Raw genomic sequence first — 20,217 nt, forward strand, 5'->3', positions numbered from 1 at the left:
CAACTTACAGTCAGAGCAAGTTTTGAAACATTTTAGTTTGCTATTTATTATGGCATATAGCTATAGTTTAAATTTCTGGCAATAATGTTCCTTAAGTTACAGAAACTTGTATCTGTCAACAAAATGAATAAAGCTACAATTTGGATATGGTGAACATTTACTAGTCTGCAGGTACTAAAGGCTTAATATCTAAAACTGGAGGTAAAAAAAAAACAGGATTCAATTGTTTTCCAAAAGCCCTGTTTTTATTGATAGAGTTCTGTCCTCTTCAGTGGCAGAAGGAGTGGGAGAGGTGGCTTTTCAATCCAGGGGCCTCCGTAATGTCGGTCTGTTGTTACCAGGCAGCGGCGTCATGGATTCGGTGAACTAACCATAATGTTTAGTCTCTCTCTGCTAGAGCAACAAGGTGAGCATCAATCTCTGCTTCTGTGAGAATCCTAGAAGGCAGAGGGAAAAAACCCACAAGTACTGACTTTTTGAAAACTTTTCATTATGCAAAATTCCAAACACATACAAAAGTAAAGCAGAGAGTAATGAACTCATATACCTAACACCCAACTTCGACAATTATCAATTTATAGCTAGTCTTAAAAAAAAATCTATACAGCTACCCTTTAGATTATTTTGAAGGAATTCCCAGATTACATATCAACTTTATCTACACACAAAAATGTTTATTTGACATCAAATCTAGAATTTGGTCTTTTGAAAACAAAACCCTTTAAGGTGTAGCTATGATAGAAAATATTTAAATATAAAGCTAAACTACACAAGAGGTATTCTATTTTAGCTCTTAAGTCAAAATGCCTTTTTAGCTAGTATAACTTAAGTTTATATCAGCTGGGAGATAAGAAGGCATTCCATGGTGAACATATGGTATTTTCTAAATGATGTTTGCTTGAAGAAATCAACTGCTTTACAACCTTTATAATGTGGCCCTATTATTGCTGGACTTCTAAAAACTGAAATTTATCAAAGTGACATTTTTTACTGCAAATTGGAGAAATGTAAGTAGTTTCTATAGTTGTTGATGCTTATGTTGTATAGTCTAGTTATTAAGCATACTATCACAGAATTTATAAATGATACATGGCTTTTTGAAGACACAGGATCTTTGGTTTCTTATCTATTTAACTAACAGATGAAAATAAAAATTTTAAAGGTTATAGGAGGGTCTTAGAATAGAAAAAGACAATAAGAACTAATTGCAGGTCCTTTAGAGATTTGTAAATTGCTCCTGCTGGAATTTTACTCCTTAAAAAAAAAAGGACAACTTTTTCCTACAGGAAAAAAAAGTTAGTGAATAGATTTAGATTTTTTTTTTAATTTCTACGAATTTTTCTTAAATTGTTTATGTTTATATCACTTAGCTGCAGGCAACAAAAAGAAATTAGAAAAAACAATGTATACTAACAAAAACTCTCCTAAGACCAGTTAAGCTTAGTTTGCAACCTTTTTTCCATCCCTAACTATGACCAGTGTCCTTATAACTGTGACCTAAGAGTAAATACACATAATAGTTAATATGCCTTCTGGCAGTTCCTTGCATCTGTGGATTTATCTGAAGTATTTTCCACTATTGACAAAAGCATCCAGGTTCATGGTAAATAACCTCATAGGACGGCTGGATTAAGTGAACTGATACATGTTAAACACCCAGTATAGATTTGACTCAGGAAGCTGTAAGGTTGATTTGTGATAGTCACTTAGTGAGTAAAAACAGACAGATACCCAGCATTTGCAATCCAATTTTCTGTCTTCAAAGTTTGGGCTTCCAAAGACCTCCAGACAGGGTCTGATGTATATCAGTATTTCATATTGCTCTTCAAAGCTCCACTTAAATAAGCACTAAATAATCAAAGCTCTACCTGAAAAACGAAAACTTTGAGAGTTGATTTTCTATTGGTTTTAAGCTAAAAAAAAAGACTTATGCTTACTTTACTCCTTACATAAAGGAGGTTATTTTATGTCATCTCTGGTACTATGTATAAAATCACTCTGAAATGAGAAAGAAAAAGCAGTGATATCTGTCTTAAAGAGACATCTAGTAAGTTTTAAAACAGATCTCTCAGGTACTGAAAAAAACCCCTATAATTATAGTTCAAGAAAAAATTATGTTTGGTCTAGAGTTATAGGACAAATGGACCCCAACACCTCCGCCTTCCTAGGCTGAGATTTATTACTTGGAAGGAAAACTTCTTTAAGTACTTGGCTAACAATATAACTCACCTGAATTTAGGATTTTCGACTGTAACTACTCCAACTTCTATTTCTGAAGGTTTGAAATCAATCGATAGAACAGTAGACAGGCATGTAATAGCAGTCTGAAAAAAATTATCAACATTAAAATATAGTATTTTTCAGAGATTCCAAGATTTTCTCATTCTAAGCTTATTCAAATAATGAGTTAACCATAAGCTATTTGTTTTTGCTCCATGTTTCAGTTCTATAGCCACGAGTTACTTACAGATTGCTTAACTCTAATATGTCACTTGCCAATGACAAGAAACTTTTTTCTACTACTCCGGCTATAAATCAAAATGGGCCATCAAACAAAATACGAAGGTTTACACAAGTGTTATGTGGTTGATGATCACTACATGCCAGGCACTTATCACTTAGGGTGAGATGAGGAGAGGATAAAGATGAATAATATAGTCTTCTTTCAATGAATTTACAGTAATAACAATTTAAGAATGTTTTAAGTGCTTTTGTATCTGATGTGATTACTTATGACGTTATGAATTGCAATTAAAAAAAAAAAACCTTTAAGAGACATTTAAACAGGGCATAGTACCTCCTAGATGAGAACTAGCTTTATATCTCCTATTAGTACAAATAATCTGCCAACCAAACAAAAGTATTAGATGGCAATTTTTCCTTTGTCATCTGTCAGAATCATGCTGTCTTTAAAATGGCTGTATCCCAGACCCTTATTCCAAAATCTACTAAAATTTTTGTTTCTAACTGCTTGGCAGTAAATAAGAGGCTTCTTTAGTCTAATGTTAGTAAATATTTGTATAATAATTTTGGCTTCTACTATCAATTTAAAAGTTCCCAATCATAATGAATAATCAATCCCCTCAGGAACCCTGCACAAAGCTATCTCTATATTTACATCCCAGATATAATTTCTCTGCCAAGTCATCCTGTGAGCATGTTCTTTTAGTAGGAAGATATTTCCTCCCCTAACAATTTGGTGTGGGACCATGGGAGCAACATAACTGACACAACTTTTTCACTTTTGCTACTGGGAAGCGTTAAGCCTAATTTGAGTCATAACCATGTAAGTCTTTGGGCCAGGTCTTGGTTCCTATTCTTAGTTAAATTTTCCCATTTTAAATGTGTTTTGTTGAAAGCAACTTCAAATACATTATGAATTGAGATCAGGAATTCAGTGAATAAAAGCAGTCCTCACTGTTGCTATGTCAGCTGAATAATAGCAATTTTACTATTAAGCTGACAAACTCGGATCTCATGATAAAACCCAGAAAGGGCCTTTATAGATTACCAGTTATGCAATAATCTTCACTATTCTATACAGTAGGGATCCTAAACCCCTGGGCCACAAACTGGTACTGGTCTGTGGCCTGTTAGGAACCGGGCCACATAGCAGGAGGTATTCAGTGGGCCAGCAGATGAAGCTTCATCTGTATTTGCAGCCGCTCCCCAGGGCTAGCATCACCGCCTCAGCTGTACCTCAGATCATCAGGCATTAGATTCTCATAGGAACACCGGTCTTTGTGCCAAAAAGGTTGGAGACCGCTGCTATATAGTATAAAAAAAAACTCAGCTTCTTTTAGCTAACTTACTTCCACTGTCTGCTCAAATGTCCAATCAAATTTCTTCTTCACTTTTTTTTCAAGAAAGCTGGTTGACTCGGTTTGTTTAACTCCTGCTGCAGTGGCTTTAAACCCACAGTAGTAACCTGCAGGATCACACTTGTACACCTGAGGGCCTTGCTCTTCATCTATACCAATTAAAATCATACCTAAAAAGAAAGACAGACCCTCATTAAATACCTTATACCTTTACACAACAAATTTCTTGTGTTGTCACACAGCTTTTGTTAATCATTACTCTGGCCATCCATTTTAAATGTGTTTTGCTTTAAGAAAACTGTAAACAAAATATAGATTACCACAGATAAATTAGGTAACAGAGAAATTTCTTTTCACAAAAGCTTTTATCACAGATTTTCAGAAGGTTCAAATTATCACAAATGTAATTTACAACTTTTTGAATTCTTGCTATTACTCAAAGCATGCTCTTTTGAACTCTAATCCTTCAAGATGTTACTTGGCCAAATAAATTTGGAAAATATACTTTCCATATAATTTATTTTCTTTTAGAGAAAATAATATACGATAGCATATTTAACATACTTAAGCTTAGCAGTTTTTAAATTGACTTGACAAATACTTTTTCCTTTTTTTTTTTTTAAAGTTTAAGAACTACCTATTAAGGTTCCAGGGAACTAAAAGTATATGGAACACACCTTGGGAATGTTGGTGTAAAGAGAAATACACATAGGGGCTACTTGCCCACCTCTACACTGCCCGTCTTTGTTACTACTGGTATACATTTCCCTAGCAGTCAGTATGAACCAAATCCTAAATTCTTTACACATCAATTTATTATTACAAATCTAATCGTTATTAGAATGACATAATTAAAATAGCCACCAAAACCAAACTTCTACTTGGCAGAGCAGGTAACAAAGTATTTAAAGAATGATCTGACTACTGCTTTCTTATATTCTAGATTTCGACATCTTTTTTATAGTGTCTTCTAAGATTCAGTAGGAACTATTTTATTTACATTTATAGATGTTTTAGAGAGTCTACTAATGAGGAATTTTCAATCTTATTGACAAACACTATGACAGTGATCAGATGTCTGCTTTATTCCATTATTATGCCACCCTGTTTAATTTTTTTTTTTACATTTTATACTTGATATATACAAAGCATAAGGGCAATACAAAAGAGGGATCCAGTTACTGCTTGGGGGAAACAAAGAACACTTCTCTACTCCAGGGTCTTGCAAGATGAGCAGGCTTTAACAATAAGGACATAAAAGGCAATCAAGGCAAAAGGAATGAGATATGAAAAGTGAGGATACACCCAGGAAATGACAAATGATCTGTGTATTACAGAGGCTTCAGATGAGGAAGGAAAGCAGTACAAGAAAGAGGCTACTTGTGAATAAACTGCAAGGGGTCTTACACATCATATTAAGGAGTTTGGAATTTACATTATAGCCAATGAGGGATCAGTTTTTCCAAGAATGCAAAAACCAAAATTTGATTTTAGAATAACTCATGCAACAAAATGAAAGACAGACTAGGAAAGAGAAGGGATAGAAGAGACAGGTAAATTTAGTGGCAAAGGCAAGAAATGATGAAAAAGTGACAGAGGAGATGGAGCAGAACAGACAGTCTGAGGTAAAGCTTGATGACTAATCAGATGACCAGGAAAAGTGGGGTAGGGGCAGAATAAGGAAGTAGAAGATGAAACTTGGAAAACAGCAATGACTTCAACTTTGAATTCCTGTGGGACATGGATAAAGGGACTGGGCTAAAGCTAACATGGGAGTGATTGGCATACAGGTTGTAAATGAAACCATGCAATTGGGTGAGATCATCCAGACAAAATAAAGAGGGAGAGAAGGACCAAGGAGAGAAACCAGGTAGGCAACAACATTCAGGAACAAGCAGAAGAGGATGAACTAAGGAAACGAGGAGGAAAATAGAGTATTTCTAAAGAAATCAAGGGAGAAGTTTTAAGTGAGAGGTCAAGAAACAGGATTAGATACCAAAGAGAAATCATTACATTGACTGCTTTAATTCTCGTAAGTGAATGTGTTGAATTTTTCATGGTAATTTATTATATTAAATCTAAATCGGTAAATCTTATATCTCTCCCAATAAAATTTTGTTTTTTAAAAGAGAAACGTATTCTAAAAATATGAATCACAGGCATACGTGTGTGATTCTGATTTTTTAGGATGGTCAAAAGAAACAGCTGCATTGCTAAGATGCCTAATTTAAGTATTTCCATCAAACTAGCCATCTGGAATTGCTGTAGAACCTCCATTAGAACAGCCTAATGTAACTTGGCTATTTTAAATCACACATGCTAAATAGAAATATTTTGATAAAAAGTCTAACAGCCATCTAAAGCTTATAGATAATACCTTAAATACTGTTGTGAAACCTGTCCTTCATTGCTGGTTTATTACAAAGATTTCCTCATCTTATATAATTTCCAAACCACATGTTCAGAACTGAGGTGTTACTGAAATAACTTTATTTATGAATGTTTTCTAAAAAAAATTTCTGATTCATCAATTATTCGGGAAGACTTCTTTAGCATACTTACAACAACCAAGAGGCCTCATTTCAGCATTCTGTGTGTAGACCTGAGAAATATCAGCAATTCTTTTACACAGCATGTCCACAGGAATCTCATAGCCATACTTGTATTTCCAATTAGCTGCCTCATAGCGTGCCCTCTGTACCTGGGATCTGCTGTCAGCTAAGAGCATAAATAAAAAGGTTTAGTTCTTTAGGAGGAAACAAGAAACCTATAAGCCAGAAAATTTTTCCATATACACATCTATCTCCATTATGACTTAAAGAAAGCAGTAGCCCACTACAGCTTTTTCTCCCACCAATGAAAAGTGAATGACTCAGCAACAAGCACATGACAAAAAAGAGAAAAAATTTAAAATGGAGTTTCATATACAGTACTGCCGTTTTATACTGAGCCCTTCATCAGCTGTTAAAATAGTTTCTATAAGTGTCTAATAATTCCCTAAAGAATAAGTTTTAAGGGGAGAGTATGATGTTTCTCTTGATTTTTTGTGAGCTTGAATTTTCCCTTGATTTCAGAAAATAGAAACCCAAAGCAATTTTTTATAATTCTCACCTGCTTCTAACTAGTGTATTATTATCAGGTTTGAGATATAATGACTGACACCCCCTTAAACTACTAACTACATCTGAAATAAATCATCTATGAGAAGGGCCTCAGCCCAGTTTCCCTAATAGGAGCATATACATCTAATTCTATTATACTCCTAATTAGAAAAAAAGCTCACAATACTCTGAAGATATCGATACTAGCTTTGGAAGACTGCGAATCTACTCACATCACCTGGAAAATCAGGCACTAAGGGAGCCTTTTAAAATTAATACAAAATTCAAAAGTAATTTGAAGAAAATAACAAATCTAAGTAGGCACTGAGTTAATTACCTGTCATTCCTGTCATCACACAGCCAATATTTTCGGTTATCTTGAATAAGTGAGTCACGGTGCTGGAATCCAATAATTTGTCCTGATGAACAAAATAAAATCAAGATAATTTTTAAAAAATCACAGCTGTGTAGTGATAAAAATACTGTGGAATTATAACAATATACTATATAATAAATGTCTTCATTTTATAGTTAAAACGAATATTTTAAAAGAGAGCAGTGACTGTTTTCCTTTTTAGATATGTTTCCTGTGGGCAACAACTACAGCTCACCAGAATATGTTTCAAGACCCCTGAAGACAAAAGACCAAAAAAACCCACTGTGCTTATTATAATCATATCACAAAGTTTAATATGTTAATTCTGTCTACTCAGGTAAACTGCCTACAGTTGCTTAATAAATACTTCTTGGCAGAGTCAAAACAAGAATGTTAACATATATAGATAATGTTTTTGTACAAACTTGTGAAAAATTCTAGCATTACATTCTGTAGTAATTGGCTGGCTGTATGGGCAGTATTACTTACAGGTACTTTCTTCTGTGTGACAATTACTGCACAGTCTTTCCCTCTGACAGCTACTGATGTAAGGCCACCCTGGTTAATAGCCTTAAAAGCATATTCTGAAAAACAGAATAATTTATTTTTAAAAGGCAGAATAAATTATCATAGATTCATGCAATGAGATAATAAGCAGTCATTAAAAAGAATGAGTTAGAGCCAGAAAAGCTTGTAACAATGCTAAGTCAAAATAATAACACACCATAGTTAAACCAACTCCATTTCCTTGTATTTTAATTTTACTGAAATCATTTTCATCAGGCTCAAGTACCAAATTTCAAAAAAAGATTTCATTAACTTACATTAAATCTTTATCAATTATGTTTTATCATTTTAAAAGTTGGTTTTGTGGCCATTATATCTACCAAGTTAGGTTTTTCTGGGTCATATTTAGTTGCTCTAAATTTTCTCAAGATTTACTATTCCTGTTAACTTCTGGTCAATAACTAATTTGATCATATGCAGTTTTAACTGCTGTTAGGTTATTTTGCACTGTTTTCCCCCCACCAAGCTGAATTTTTCTAAATCATGTTTTTTGTATTTTTTATGTTACCTATAAAATAGGATTCTTTAGTTTGTCTATAACAAACTTCACCGTGCATACTTCTAGCTGCTGTCAAACCATTCCTTATGTTAAAACAGCTGGATCAAAGTGGTAGCATAAAAAACTACTCTGGCACCATGTAGTTTGGTTGATAGAGGAGAACTGCAGATGAGACTATTCCTTTTTATGTTATATATTTCTGTAATATTTCAATTTAACAAACATATTTCATAATTAGGAAAACAGCAAGAGAAACTAACATATGCTCATTGTAGGAAATGTGAAAAATATAGAAAATACAAGAGAAAAATTACTCATAACTCCAATTATTATCAACATTTTGACACATAATAGATGCTTTTAAAATTCTGTCAAGTATTACTCTGAGCACTAGGTCTGAGGCCTGGTCTCATGTGTTCAAAAAGCCACTGGTGATGAGGACCAGCTGAGGAAAATACTACCTACAACACTAAAGAATTTCCTTTAATAGGAGCTATAACAGAGATCCTTTTATCAAAGATTTCTAAATGGCTGTTTATTGAAGAGAGAACAAAAGAATAGAGTAAAAACTCTAGAAAAATCACCTTAATGGAAATCCTCAAATCTAGTTTAGATATAACTGTCTAATTATAATATTTTACTATCCCATTACACTGCAAATTCAGTTCTGTTTCTCACAAGGCCAATAAAGCTCTACCAGATTACTCTTCCACAGATTAAAAACAAACAAACAAACTATAATCTCTAGAAAAAACAGTAACTATCTGAAGACACCAGAGAGTAGCCTAAAGTAGGCAGATTCTAGAGGGTGAGTCAATGTTTGGAAGAAGAGAATGGCATGGGATGAGTTTCCCATTTTCATGGCTTATTGCCTGAGTGCAGGCCTCAGTCAGGGCTAAACATCCATAGAAAACTCAGTCCTTTGGCCTGAAGAACTAGTGAGCAGTTTGAGGGTAACCACAGCTGCTGGAAAGTGAGGGAGAGAAAGGAGAGAGCCAGAGAGGGAGAGCCCCAATTTCTATATATAAATGTTGCCCAAATCTCTAGCCAATTCCATAACCACACATGCACAAGACCGGCTCCAGGCAGCCTAGCTAAGGATAAAAGAAAGTGAGATTTGAGCTGTGACCCAAATTAACTGCCTCCTAGAACAAATCAACACTCTTTGGAGGAATATGGCAGAATCCAGTCTTTACAACCTAACATTCACATATCCAGGATACAATCCAGACTTATTCAACATACCAAAAAAGAAAACAAACCAAAATAAACCAAAAAAAACCCACAAAAAACCAACCCAAAAAAACCAAACCAAACCAAAACCAGGAAAATGTGGTCCACATGCAAGAGACTAACCCTGAGATAACCCAGTTACTGTATTACAGGCAGTTATTAAAACTATGCTCAATGCCATAATGGAAAATAGTCTCAAAATGAAATGAAATAAAAAATTTCAGCAGAAGTACAAAAGAACCAAATATAAATTTTAAAATTGTGACAAATATTTGAAATAAAAAAATTCACCAAATGGACCTAACTGCAGAATGGAGATAATAAAGAGAAAATGGGTATAGAAATTAATCAATCAAATTAACAGATTAAAAAAGACAATGAGTCTGTGGGTCAATATCACATGGTATAATACATATACTGTATGTGTAACTGGAGTCCTATATGGAGAGAAAAGAATGAGGCAAAAAAGAATCCAAAGAAATGTGTAAAATATTTCAGACATGGCAAAAGACATAAAATATCGAACTGAAGATCCGGCAAACTCTAAATAGATAAATACAAATAAAACCACCCTAGGCTCACTATAGTCAAATTCCTAAAAGCCAAAAATAGGGAAATTTTTGAAAGCAGATAAAAAGAACAGATTCTATCTGAGAAAAATGATTTTAATTCCAGACTTCACCTGAAGATAGTAAAACAGCATAAAAGTGTGAAAAGAAAAACCATCAATACGGAATTCTATAGCCAACAAAAATATCCTTCAATAATGAAGGTAAAGACATTTTCAGACCTGCAACAAGAAATGCTAAACAAAGTTCTCGGGGCTAAAGGCAAAATGATACCAAATGAAAACTCCAATCTTTAGAAATGAAGAACATCAAAAATCTTAAATATAAAAGATGATTTAATCTCTTTAATTCTTTAAAAATACCTAACAAAAATTATAAGATTTGTGGTTTATAAAATATGTAAATATATCACCTATAAAAAGGAAAGGGTGTAAATATATTTATAAGGTTTCAAGGTTTACATTTTATGTGTAGTGATAAACAGTAACTCTAAGAAGCCTGGGAGAAGTTAAGCATGTATATTATAATTCTTAGAGCAACTACTAAAAAAATACAAAGAAGCAGCCAAAAAGCTAAGAGAATAAAATTCTAAAAAATATTCAAATAATCAAAAAAAAGAGGAGGTATAGGTGAACAGGCAAATAAAACAAATAATAAAATGATAAACTTAAATCAAACCATGTCAACAGCTGCATTAAATGTTAATGGACAAAATACTCCAATAAAAAGAGAATTGTCAGAACAGATAAACAAGATTTAAATATATGCTGTCTACCAGAGACAAACTAATAAATGGAAGAAAAAAGTATACCATATAAACAGTAAGCATCAGAAAGTTGGAGGGGCTATATATTAAGATATTAAATCAGACAAGGTAGACTCCAAGACAGAGTATTATTAGAGATAAAGAGGAACATTCCAAAACGGGAGAAGAATCAGTTCAAAAGACATAATAATCGTAAATGTATATGTACCTTATAAGAGTTCTTCAAAATACATGAAAGGAAAACTGATAAAATTTAAAAGAGAATGGCAGATCCCACCCATTTAAAGATTTTAACACTGCCACTCAGCAACTACTAGATACAGACACACACAAAAGTAGACATACATGATATGAACCAGACTATCGACCACCTTGACCTAGTTGATATTTCTAGACTACTGGGAACAACTAAAGAATATACATGCATGTTATAATATAAATGCACATGGTATATTTACTAAGATAGATCATATGTTAGGTGATAAAACAAGTCTTAATAAATTTTAAGGTACTGAAATCCCTAGGTATTTGAAAACTTAAAAGACATACTTCTAAATAAAACATAGGTCAAAGAAGTAATCACGAGTAAAATTTTTTAAAAATATTATGAACTAAATGGTAATAAAAATATAACAAAATTTGTAGGATATAGATAAAAGTGTTCAGACGGGATTTCATTGTTCACACCTTTGTGTAATCCCCTACCCTTGAGTGTGTGGGCAGGACCTGTAACTTGCTTCTAACAAACTGAATATGACCAAAGTGACAGGATGTCTCACTCCTGATTACATTATATGAGACTGTTTGCCAGCACACTCGCTCCAGATACTGTTCTTGCTGGCTTAGTAAATAGGTATATGGCAAGGAATCACGGTGACCCGTGTGGATAGCCAGTAAATAGCTGGGGCCCTCAGTCCTACACTGCAAGGAAATGGATTCTGCCAGCAACCTCAGTTGGAAGCAGATTCTTCTCCAGTTGGGCCTCAAGATAAGAACAGGGCTTGGATGACACCATGACTGCAGCCTTGCAAGATCCTAAGCAGAGGACCCAGCTAAGTGGTTCCCGGACTACTCCTAACCTAAAGAAACTGTGAGATAATAAGTGCGTTAAGTTGCTAAGTTTGTACTAATTTTTATTGTATGTAATACAATAGTCTTAATTATTTATATTAGAAAAGGTCTAAAAAAAAATCAATGACTTGTTTCCAGGAATAAAAGAGGGGTTATCACTATAGATATTGCAGAGGTAAGAAACAATCACTTCTATACAGATGATTCTAATATCTGGGTCACGACACTTCATCTGGCCTAATTTCAGTACATTTTCAACTGCTTGCTGTTATTACCCAGTTGCTCAGAACACAATTTTGGCTTAAAAAAATATTCCATCTATGGCCACAGAGGGCTATTAGTTTGTAATACTTACCAACTATCCTCTTACGTTATCTTTTATATTTATATACCTTGATGTTCCCCATACTCATGTCTTTGCTTCTTCATGTCCTGCCTGGATTGCCCTCTCACTTGTCTCCACCTAGCCAAAGATTGCCCTTCTCCCTCAAGCCTCTTCCATTTCCCAGGGACACTTTCTCTGATTGTCCCAGATGGGATTCTTCAACCCTTTCTCTGAATTCCTATAGCATTTCCTATTTCACCACTAATTTTAGAATTTTCAAGGGTGTATTTCCACCCTCCATATCCAGATTGGAGAATCAAAGAAAGTAGGAACCAAGGAAATTTAAAATTAAATTTGCAACCAGAAGATACTAAATCAAAGGCTGCTTATGGACCCAATCCAGCTAATTCAAATTGGCTTAGAATGCAGGGTTTTCTAGAAAGATTTTAATTGAAAAATAAAATAAAATCAGGATTCAGTTTTTCTTTGGGAAAAAAAATTCTGTTAACACCTCACCCTCATTTCCACATAGCAAAATCATCTATGGCTGGCATGTGTTTTGCAGTTTTCCATAGTTCCCACCTCTCCCTGTCATATTTCACCTAGCCTGTTTCACTCATTTGCATTACTTATCTGGTCTGCTTAAATAATGCAAAATATAAAAGCCACAAAAGGTAGCACTACCCCCACACTACATAAAAAAATTTTGTCTCACAAAATAAATATTTTACATTTAAAAAATGCTTCTCAATAGAGAATGCACCTGTGAATTTGCCAGGATTCGTTAAAGAAATCTGGTTCATCTCTCCCTCTCTATATAGACTAGTGCTGTCCAATAGAACTTTCTGTGATGATGGCAAATGTTCTATATTTGCACTGTCCAATATCATAGCCATTAGCTACATGTGGCTACTGAGTACCTGAAATGTAGCTAATAAAACTAAGGAACTGAATTTTAATTTAACTTCTTAGTGAAGAATATCATTCCTAGTATTTATCTACTTCTCTGAACTTCTTCTCAGTCTCTTTTACTGCTTCCACCTCTTCAGCTAGACTCCTTAATACTGCCGGGATTCCATCATTTCTCCCTATCCCTGGATGATTTTATCTTACATTATCACAACTAACTCTGTCATCTTTGGCTCTGAACCCATACTTGGAAATGCCTATTTCACGCACAGGCATGTACGAAAATAAATCTCTTCTCTATAAACCTGCTTTCTTATAGTCTCTATCTCAAATAATGGTATTATTAACTACTCAGTTTTTCAAGCTACAAACCCAAGCAACATCCTTGATTCTTCACCTCGTCTCTCTCAAACGTCCACTTTTATATCTAGGATTTGCTTTAAAATACTCTACCAGAGATGGGGAAAGTGTTTGGGAAAGGGGATAAAGAGAAAACAAGATCCAAAAAATGTTGATAATTGATGAAGCTGGGTGAAAGGTATGAGGGTCATTGTACTATTCTACCTACTTTCATTTGATTGAAATGTTCAATAATAAAATATATAAAATTAAAATAAACTCAAGTCTCTTCTCCACCTTTATCAATACCTTAGTTCACTCATTAGGGTTTCTATGGATTAGAGAATAAGTCTCTCTTAGTCTTCCTGCCATCTTACTTAACCTTATCATTCTTAAAGGCTTCTGCCACCTATGCCCAAAATCCACGGGGTAAAGTCCAAACCCTAGCATGGTACTCAAATCTCTTTAAAATTTTGCTGCAATCTACTACTCTTCCAGTTGTTACTGTCTATGTTCCAGTCACACTGACCGACTGACCTATGCACCACCCCCAAATTTCCTTATCTAATCTCCATCTAGATTAATTCATCTCTTTTGAGGACACTTTCCTGGCTCTCCCTGGTAGTGTCACTTTCCACAGTACCCTTCCTTGTACTGTTATTATAGTACTAGCCATGCTACAGTGTAGTTTGTTGTTTTCAATAAAAATTTTTATAAATGAATCCCCATTATAACACTACCACCATAAAATATTTTGTAATAACTTCCAGAAAAATGGAAAGTGCCAGAATAAAGGATGTAGAGACAACTTAATAACTAAAGATGCTGTAGGGTAAAAAGTAATATCATGGTTTATAGCAGAGGTGAGCATGAAGGCCAATTAACAAAAAATAGAATAGTTTATGGGCAGCATTTATTTTTCAATTCCAGAATTCAAATGTTGCAAATAATTAAACACTTCATCACTGAAGATTTTGGGGTTCTTTTCATGGATAAAATTTCAGAAATTTACAAAACTAGCAAACACTATTATATTAATATCAGTAATCTGTTCTCGAATGTCCAAGATTATGCAGGAAAATAACTGACTGCCTATTTCCCATCTTTTAAATGGGAGAAATTATAATGCACTACACCTAACGCAAAGCCCACGATTTCTTAAACTGTAACTTAAATACATAGTAAAATATGTACCTATACATTAAGTATTTGGTTGAACCATATGAAACTGCCATTTTTATAGGTGAAAATCAGCAGTTTCACATGATTCAACCTAACAACAAACCATCAGATTAGAATGTAAATTGCTTCCCTGATCACAAAATAGTTAATAAACAGTAATTTCGTATAGAGACCTCTTTTCCACAGTAACCTCTTATTCATTTCACTTCCTTCCCTACAAATTTCTTCAACACTTTCCCAAATTTTCTGGGACTTGTTAGTAAAATACTAGGGAAAAAAAACAGGAGCTAAATATAAAAGGTACTGTGACAAATGTTCAGGACAAGCACACAATGCCAGACAATGGTTCACAGTATGACCTGCTCAGTGATATTAACAGTAGGAGAAGATGCACATTCCCTTTATGGATGCTCATCAACTTTGTAAAGCATCTACAAGTGATTCTGAGGTTCTGCCAATTATAGGAATGTAATTCAAGATTTTCCCATAATTTTGTTTAAAATGCTATACTAAGTTTGGGAGACAAACATAACTCCCCCCTGTCCCCCAAATAAACATGGGCTGGAAAAATAAAAATGAATTGGGAGATCCGTACATTCTATGAAATTTCGTTATCAAAAAAACAAGAGATGTTCTACTGGGGCGAGGCAGGATATGTCTTATATTCAATTTCAATACTGTGACTAGAAACTTTTTTCATATTGAGATTTTTTTTGAAGTGTGTCTCATTTCATAGTGCCTCCAAATATTACTCTTTAAAACAGTGATCTTCAAGAGGGTGGGGTCATTAGAAATCTTGACACTAGTGAGAGGGGGGATATGAAGTTTGCAAACATAGCAGTGTTTGACTGTATTATGTTTCTGTGTAATTATAATATGTATTTATGTATATATACATATATGTGGATGCATGTGTAACACATTTAATTTCAAATCAGATTCAAGGATGGCATGGGAAGTCCAGGTTGAGAAACACTACTTTAGATCAAGAATATTTTTTTTAACAGCAAAAAAGGCAAACGGTCCTTCTCAGCCCATTTATTTGTGAAACTCCTGATTCCATTTTTATCGGCTACTTGTTTCTTCCCAACAGCATCCTTCACAGAAACATTTATTGAGCACTTACTATGGTGGTAGACATAATTCTAAGTACTTTATACCCATTAACTCATTAAATCCTTAGAGCCCTATAAGGTAGGTGCAATTATTATCTCTATTTTACATATAAAGTTCTCATAGTGTGGAGCAAGGACTCAAACCCAGGAATCCTCGCTTCAATATACAATGCCACTTCTAGATTAGAAGACTCTTCAGTCTGTCAACCCCAGTCCATTTCTTTCCTGTTCCTTTTCAGTATGCTCCCCTCTTAGAAGCAACCAGGCAGTGTTCACATCCACTGGGCAGGCACATTCAAGTGACTGCTCCTCTCCTCTCTTGCCAGACCTATCCAGCAAAGGATTAGCAAACAGTAGAAGGGGGATTTAAAGTAGCCAGGCTTATTTGCTCCACCTGGGACTTAGTTTCCCCATTAATAAGTTGGGGAATTCCTGAAATTAGATTTTAAAGATAGATGCTCTCTATATAGCTCTACAGTTTTTCTTCACGTGCACATACACCTCTTGAAAACATACAAATATTAACAGAAAATTTCCAGTAGTTACCAAAACCCTTTTCCAAAATCTTTCTCCCTACTTCCTGGAAGCAAACACTGTAATAGTTTGTTCCTAATTATGGTTAGCATTGTAACTCTAAATTTATACTTCTATTTTTTATCAATTTTAGACTAGTTATTTTTTAGTCTCAACTATAGAAGATGAGGAACATACTCACCTTTCCAATGATTTTTCCTTCCCTTGTTATCTCCCCATTTTTGTTATTTTTCCACTGTCAAGGTTAACAGTTTTCACGTTATAATTTTTATATGCTTTATACTCCTGTCGGGCAGATTCTAAAGTTTATAAACTAATAAATGGCATTTCGATATTATAATAATGTACTTATATTTCACTAGAGAACCAAACACGGATGGACTACAAAAAGGGAAATATTCCAGGTTTACAGAGCTGCTAATCTAAGACCAAAAAAAATGAGCCGAAGAATCAAACAGGCATCTAATAATATTTACTGAGCACTTAATATTGTGCTAAACACTCTATATACATCACCTATTTAATCCTCAAAACAAGCGCATAAGGAATTATTAGCCCAACTTTGCAAATAGAAACTAAAGCTAAAGTTTTATCACTTGGTTGGCTACTATGGAGCAGAGCAGAGATGTGAATCCAGGTTATGTCTCCAGGGTCTGACCTCCTCACCGCTATAGTGCTTGCTCATACTGTTATTCTTTCACTTTCTTTTTCCTAGCAATGTCTAATTGGTGCCCTTAATAGCAAAGGGAGTGCGTTATTCAACAAGGCAGAGCTTAAAATCATTCTGTCTAGATATTAAACTTGTTTTGAATGACATGTTCTATTATAAATCTTTTAAACTATTAAAATAACACTATATTCAGCCTTTGGGAAGCATTCAAGACTATCCTTTATGGCTGGATTTCATAAGACAGTATACAAAAGTAAAGTGTAAGTCTAAGTGACTTTTCCTGTTCACATATTAAAAACCACAAAACAGAACATTCGAAGCAATAGTCCAATATACAAAAATTCTTTAAAACTCAGAAATGAAACTTTAAAAAATCTTTACCTCTATTTCTAAAGGCAAAGAGAACCTCATTTATAGGCCAACTCCCTCCTTATGATTTCCAAATACAAATGATTTTATTACTGTCCTCGCCAAGGCATTTAGGTGCTAAACTCTCTCAAAAATAATACCATTATGGGCCAGATGTAAATCAGGTTCTACTGCTAAATTCTCTATGGCAAGAGGTTAAGGGTCAGAGTTATAAGTATACCCTAAACCCTGAAACCATTTCGATCCAACAAAATGTACTGTTATGCTGAATTACTGATAACTAGTTTAGGGTTTATTTTCACTAAAATTGTTCTTCAGTAAACAGTTACCACATCTAAAACTAATAACTAACTTTAAACAATAGGAGCATTCAAACAGATGTGGGTTAAGAGGATGCTAGTTTAAAGAGCGGCTCTACAACTGTCAGTCACTCATTCTATCTACCAGTTTTCCAAAGATGTCCTGAACTCTATAATACTTGTAATTTGGCATTTTTTTTCTTTCTAATAGTCTGTATATGTTATCTGTAATTCCTTTTATCCTGTGAGCTTCAGTATAGAAAAATGTGTACATTTCTGCCTTCCCTAGGACCAGCTCAGTGTCTGACACCAAAGAGGGTTCTGAGTGTCGGGCACACAGAGGGATCTGAAAGCCCGCGTGGAATTAACCACAGGACAAGGAAGTCCCTGCTGCAAACAAAGGAAAGCGGAGAGAGGACGTTTTAATTGGGAGGTTATGGAACCAACTACCCTTCAGAGAAGTAGACACGTTGAGTCCACCCAGGCCGAAAATGAAACAAGTGAAGAAGCATCAGGAAGCTGGAGTCAGGCATTACTGTCCCACCTTCCTTAACTCTTTATTGTGTCCAGGCGGTGTGGCCGCTCTCCCTAAAGAGCACGAGGACTTCAGCCTCCGGAACCCCGATCCCTGCCTCCAGACTGGGGTGAGACCACCACGGGACTCAACCCAGACTCGGCCCTTCTCCCGTCCCAACTCCGGCCACGCTTCAGCCCTGTACTAAAACTCCAGGCCGTACCATGACAGAGCAATTCGAATGGACCAAAGGCGGCCTCGGTTCACTCACCTACTTGGTAGAGCCGGCCCTCGGGTGAAAAAATGGTAATGTGACGGTCAAAACCAGCGCTGGAACCACGGGACATGTTGGTACACCCAATACTTCAAGCACCGTCTCTGGGCCCCGTAGCTCCCGCACCAAGCGTACAAGCCCCTCCGGAAGTTGCAGCGACTGCTTCCGGTGCTCCGGCGCGTCGAACTCACGACTCCAGCGTCAGTTCGAGCGCGGAGAGAGCTCCGAGGCCCCGCCCCTCACGGGGGGTAGGGAGAGCGGCCATAAGGTCTTAGGTGTGCGCTTGCGCTAACCTCGGGTCGGAGCGGCTTCAAGATAACAGGTGAAACTCGGGGTGCGGGTGGTTTAGAGCTATCCGGAGAATGAAATGGCTACAGCAAGAACGAAAAAACTTCCTGGGGCCCCAGGGTAGTGATTTGCCTATCAGTCTGATCTAAATGGGTCGTGTTTTTCACAAGTTTCTCATTAGTGTTGGCACCTGTGTATCCAGCCTGTGTCTTTCTTTACCCTCCCACTTTCCTTCCTACTGCGGGGAGAAATGGATCGCTGCCGCTACGCCGTTAATTTTAGGTACAGAAGGGAGCGCGGTGTGGTAGCCAATGGAAAGAGCAAAATTTTCTTCTGGTCAGGCAAGATCTCCCTTTGGCCAGCAGCACCGACAGTTTTGTCTCAAATGAGGTTGAGATATAGGTGTAGGAGAGGAATTACAAGGTTAAGTACCCTTGATTGATGACGAACAAGAACGGAAGGGATAGGGCTCATAGCCAACTGGTGTTGGATGGACTAATGAGAGTAATTCCAAGCAGGCGAGGTAGCTCCTGGTGGTTTTTCAAATTGTAAAACCGTCTATTTAGACTTTACCCCAAGGCACACTCCTATTTAATGAACATAAAATGCAAAACATATACTAGGATAGTGACCTCCCCTTCCCAATATAGTTTGTACACCAAGAAGGCTAGATATACCAGGTTTCTGGCACTTTAATGCCTGCTGTAATACTTAAGGATTGTTCTTTAATGTATTTTCTCCTAAACTCACTTTCCACTTAAAAGAAAAAAAATATTGTAAGAACCTCGAGTTTCTTCTCTAATTGCCTATGGGATATTTTTCACATTGAGACACATGGTACCTCAAAACCCAACATGTTTAAAACAGAACTTCTCTCTTCCCTCCTAAGCCAATTCCTGCCCCTCATACCACACTTTCCGAGTCCTCAGCCAAAGCCTTACAGCAGTCTTCAGTTCTCCCAAACATCCTACTCTGTCCTCATATAATCCCGATCCTTCTTATTCCACACTCCTTTTTTGTTATATAATTCATAATTCTGTTCTCTGTTTATTGTCTCCTCTCCCCCAATCTAAGCTTCACGAAGGCAAGAATCTTTGTTTTCCTTAGCATAGCTCAGGAAACGAAAAATACCTAACATATATTAAGTGCTCAATAAATATTAATAGAATGAATGGGTCCCTTACAACACAGGGGTTAGGAGTGCATCCTTTTCTATTTCAACATGAATTTAAATACCATTTGTGAGTTACTACATATTTGACCTTTTGCAGCCTCCTTAAATCTGGATTCCCTTATCTGTCAAATTTGGATAAGATCCACTTTATGGGGGCTGTTGTGAGGATTAAATGAGAGGCAAGTGAGGTACTAAAGTGCCTAGCACATAATACTCATTAAA

The 20,217-nt window shown here is 35.6% G+C and overlaps 1 protein-coding gene across 1 annotated transcript; it reads right to left on the bottom strand.

Moving 5' to 3' along the window:
• Nucleotides 1-223: 223 nt before the first annotated feature.
• On the bottom strand, nucleotides 224-18,740 carry PSMA6 (proteasome subunit alpha 6). Its single transcript, XM_006913474.3, has 7 exons — nucleotides 18,531-18,740; nucleotides 7,788-7,882; nucleotides 7,260-7,341; nucleotides 6,384-6,539; nucleotides 3,813-3,991; nucleotides 2,230-2,324; nucleotides 224-437 (listed from the first exon to the last, which is right to left on the bottom strand). The coding sequence occupies exons 1-7, from the start codon at nucleotides 18,604-18,606 to the stop codon at nucleotides 380-382; spliced, it is 741 nt and encodes a 246-aa protein (XP_006913536.1). The 5' UTR covers nucleotides 18,607-18,740; the 3' UTR covers nucleotides 224-379.
• Nucleotides 18,741-20,217: the final 1,477 nt, after the last annotated feature.

Source organism: Pteropus alecto, unplaced genomic scaffold (assembly GCF_000325575.1).
Source record: "Pteropus alecto unplaced genomic scaffold, ASM32557v1 scaffold104, whole genome shotgun sequence".
Taxonomy (NCBI): Eukaryota; Metazoa; Chordata; class Mammalia; order Chiroptera; family Pteropodidae; genus Pteropus; species Pteropus alecto.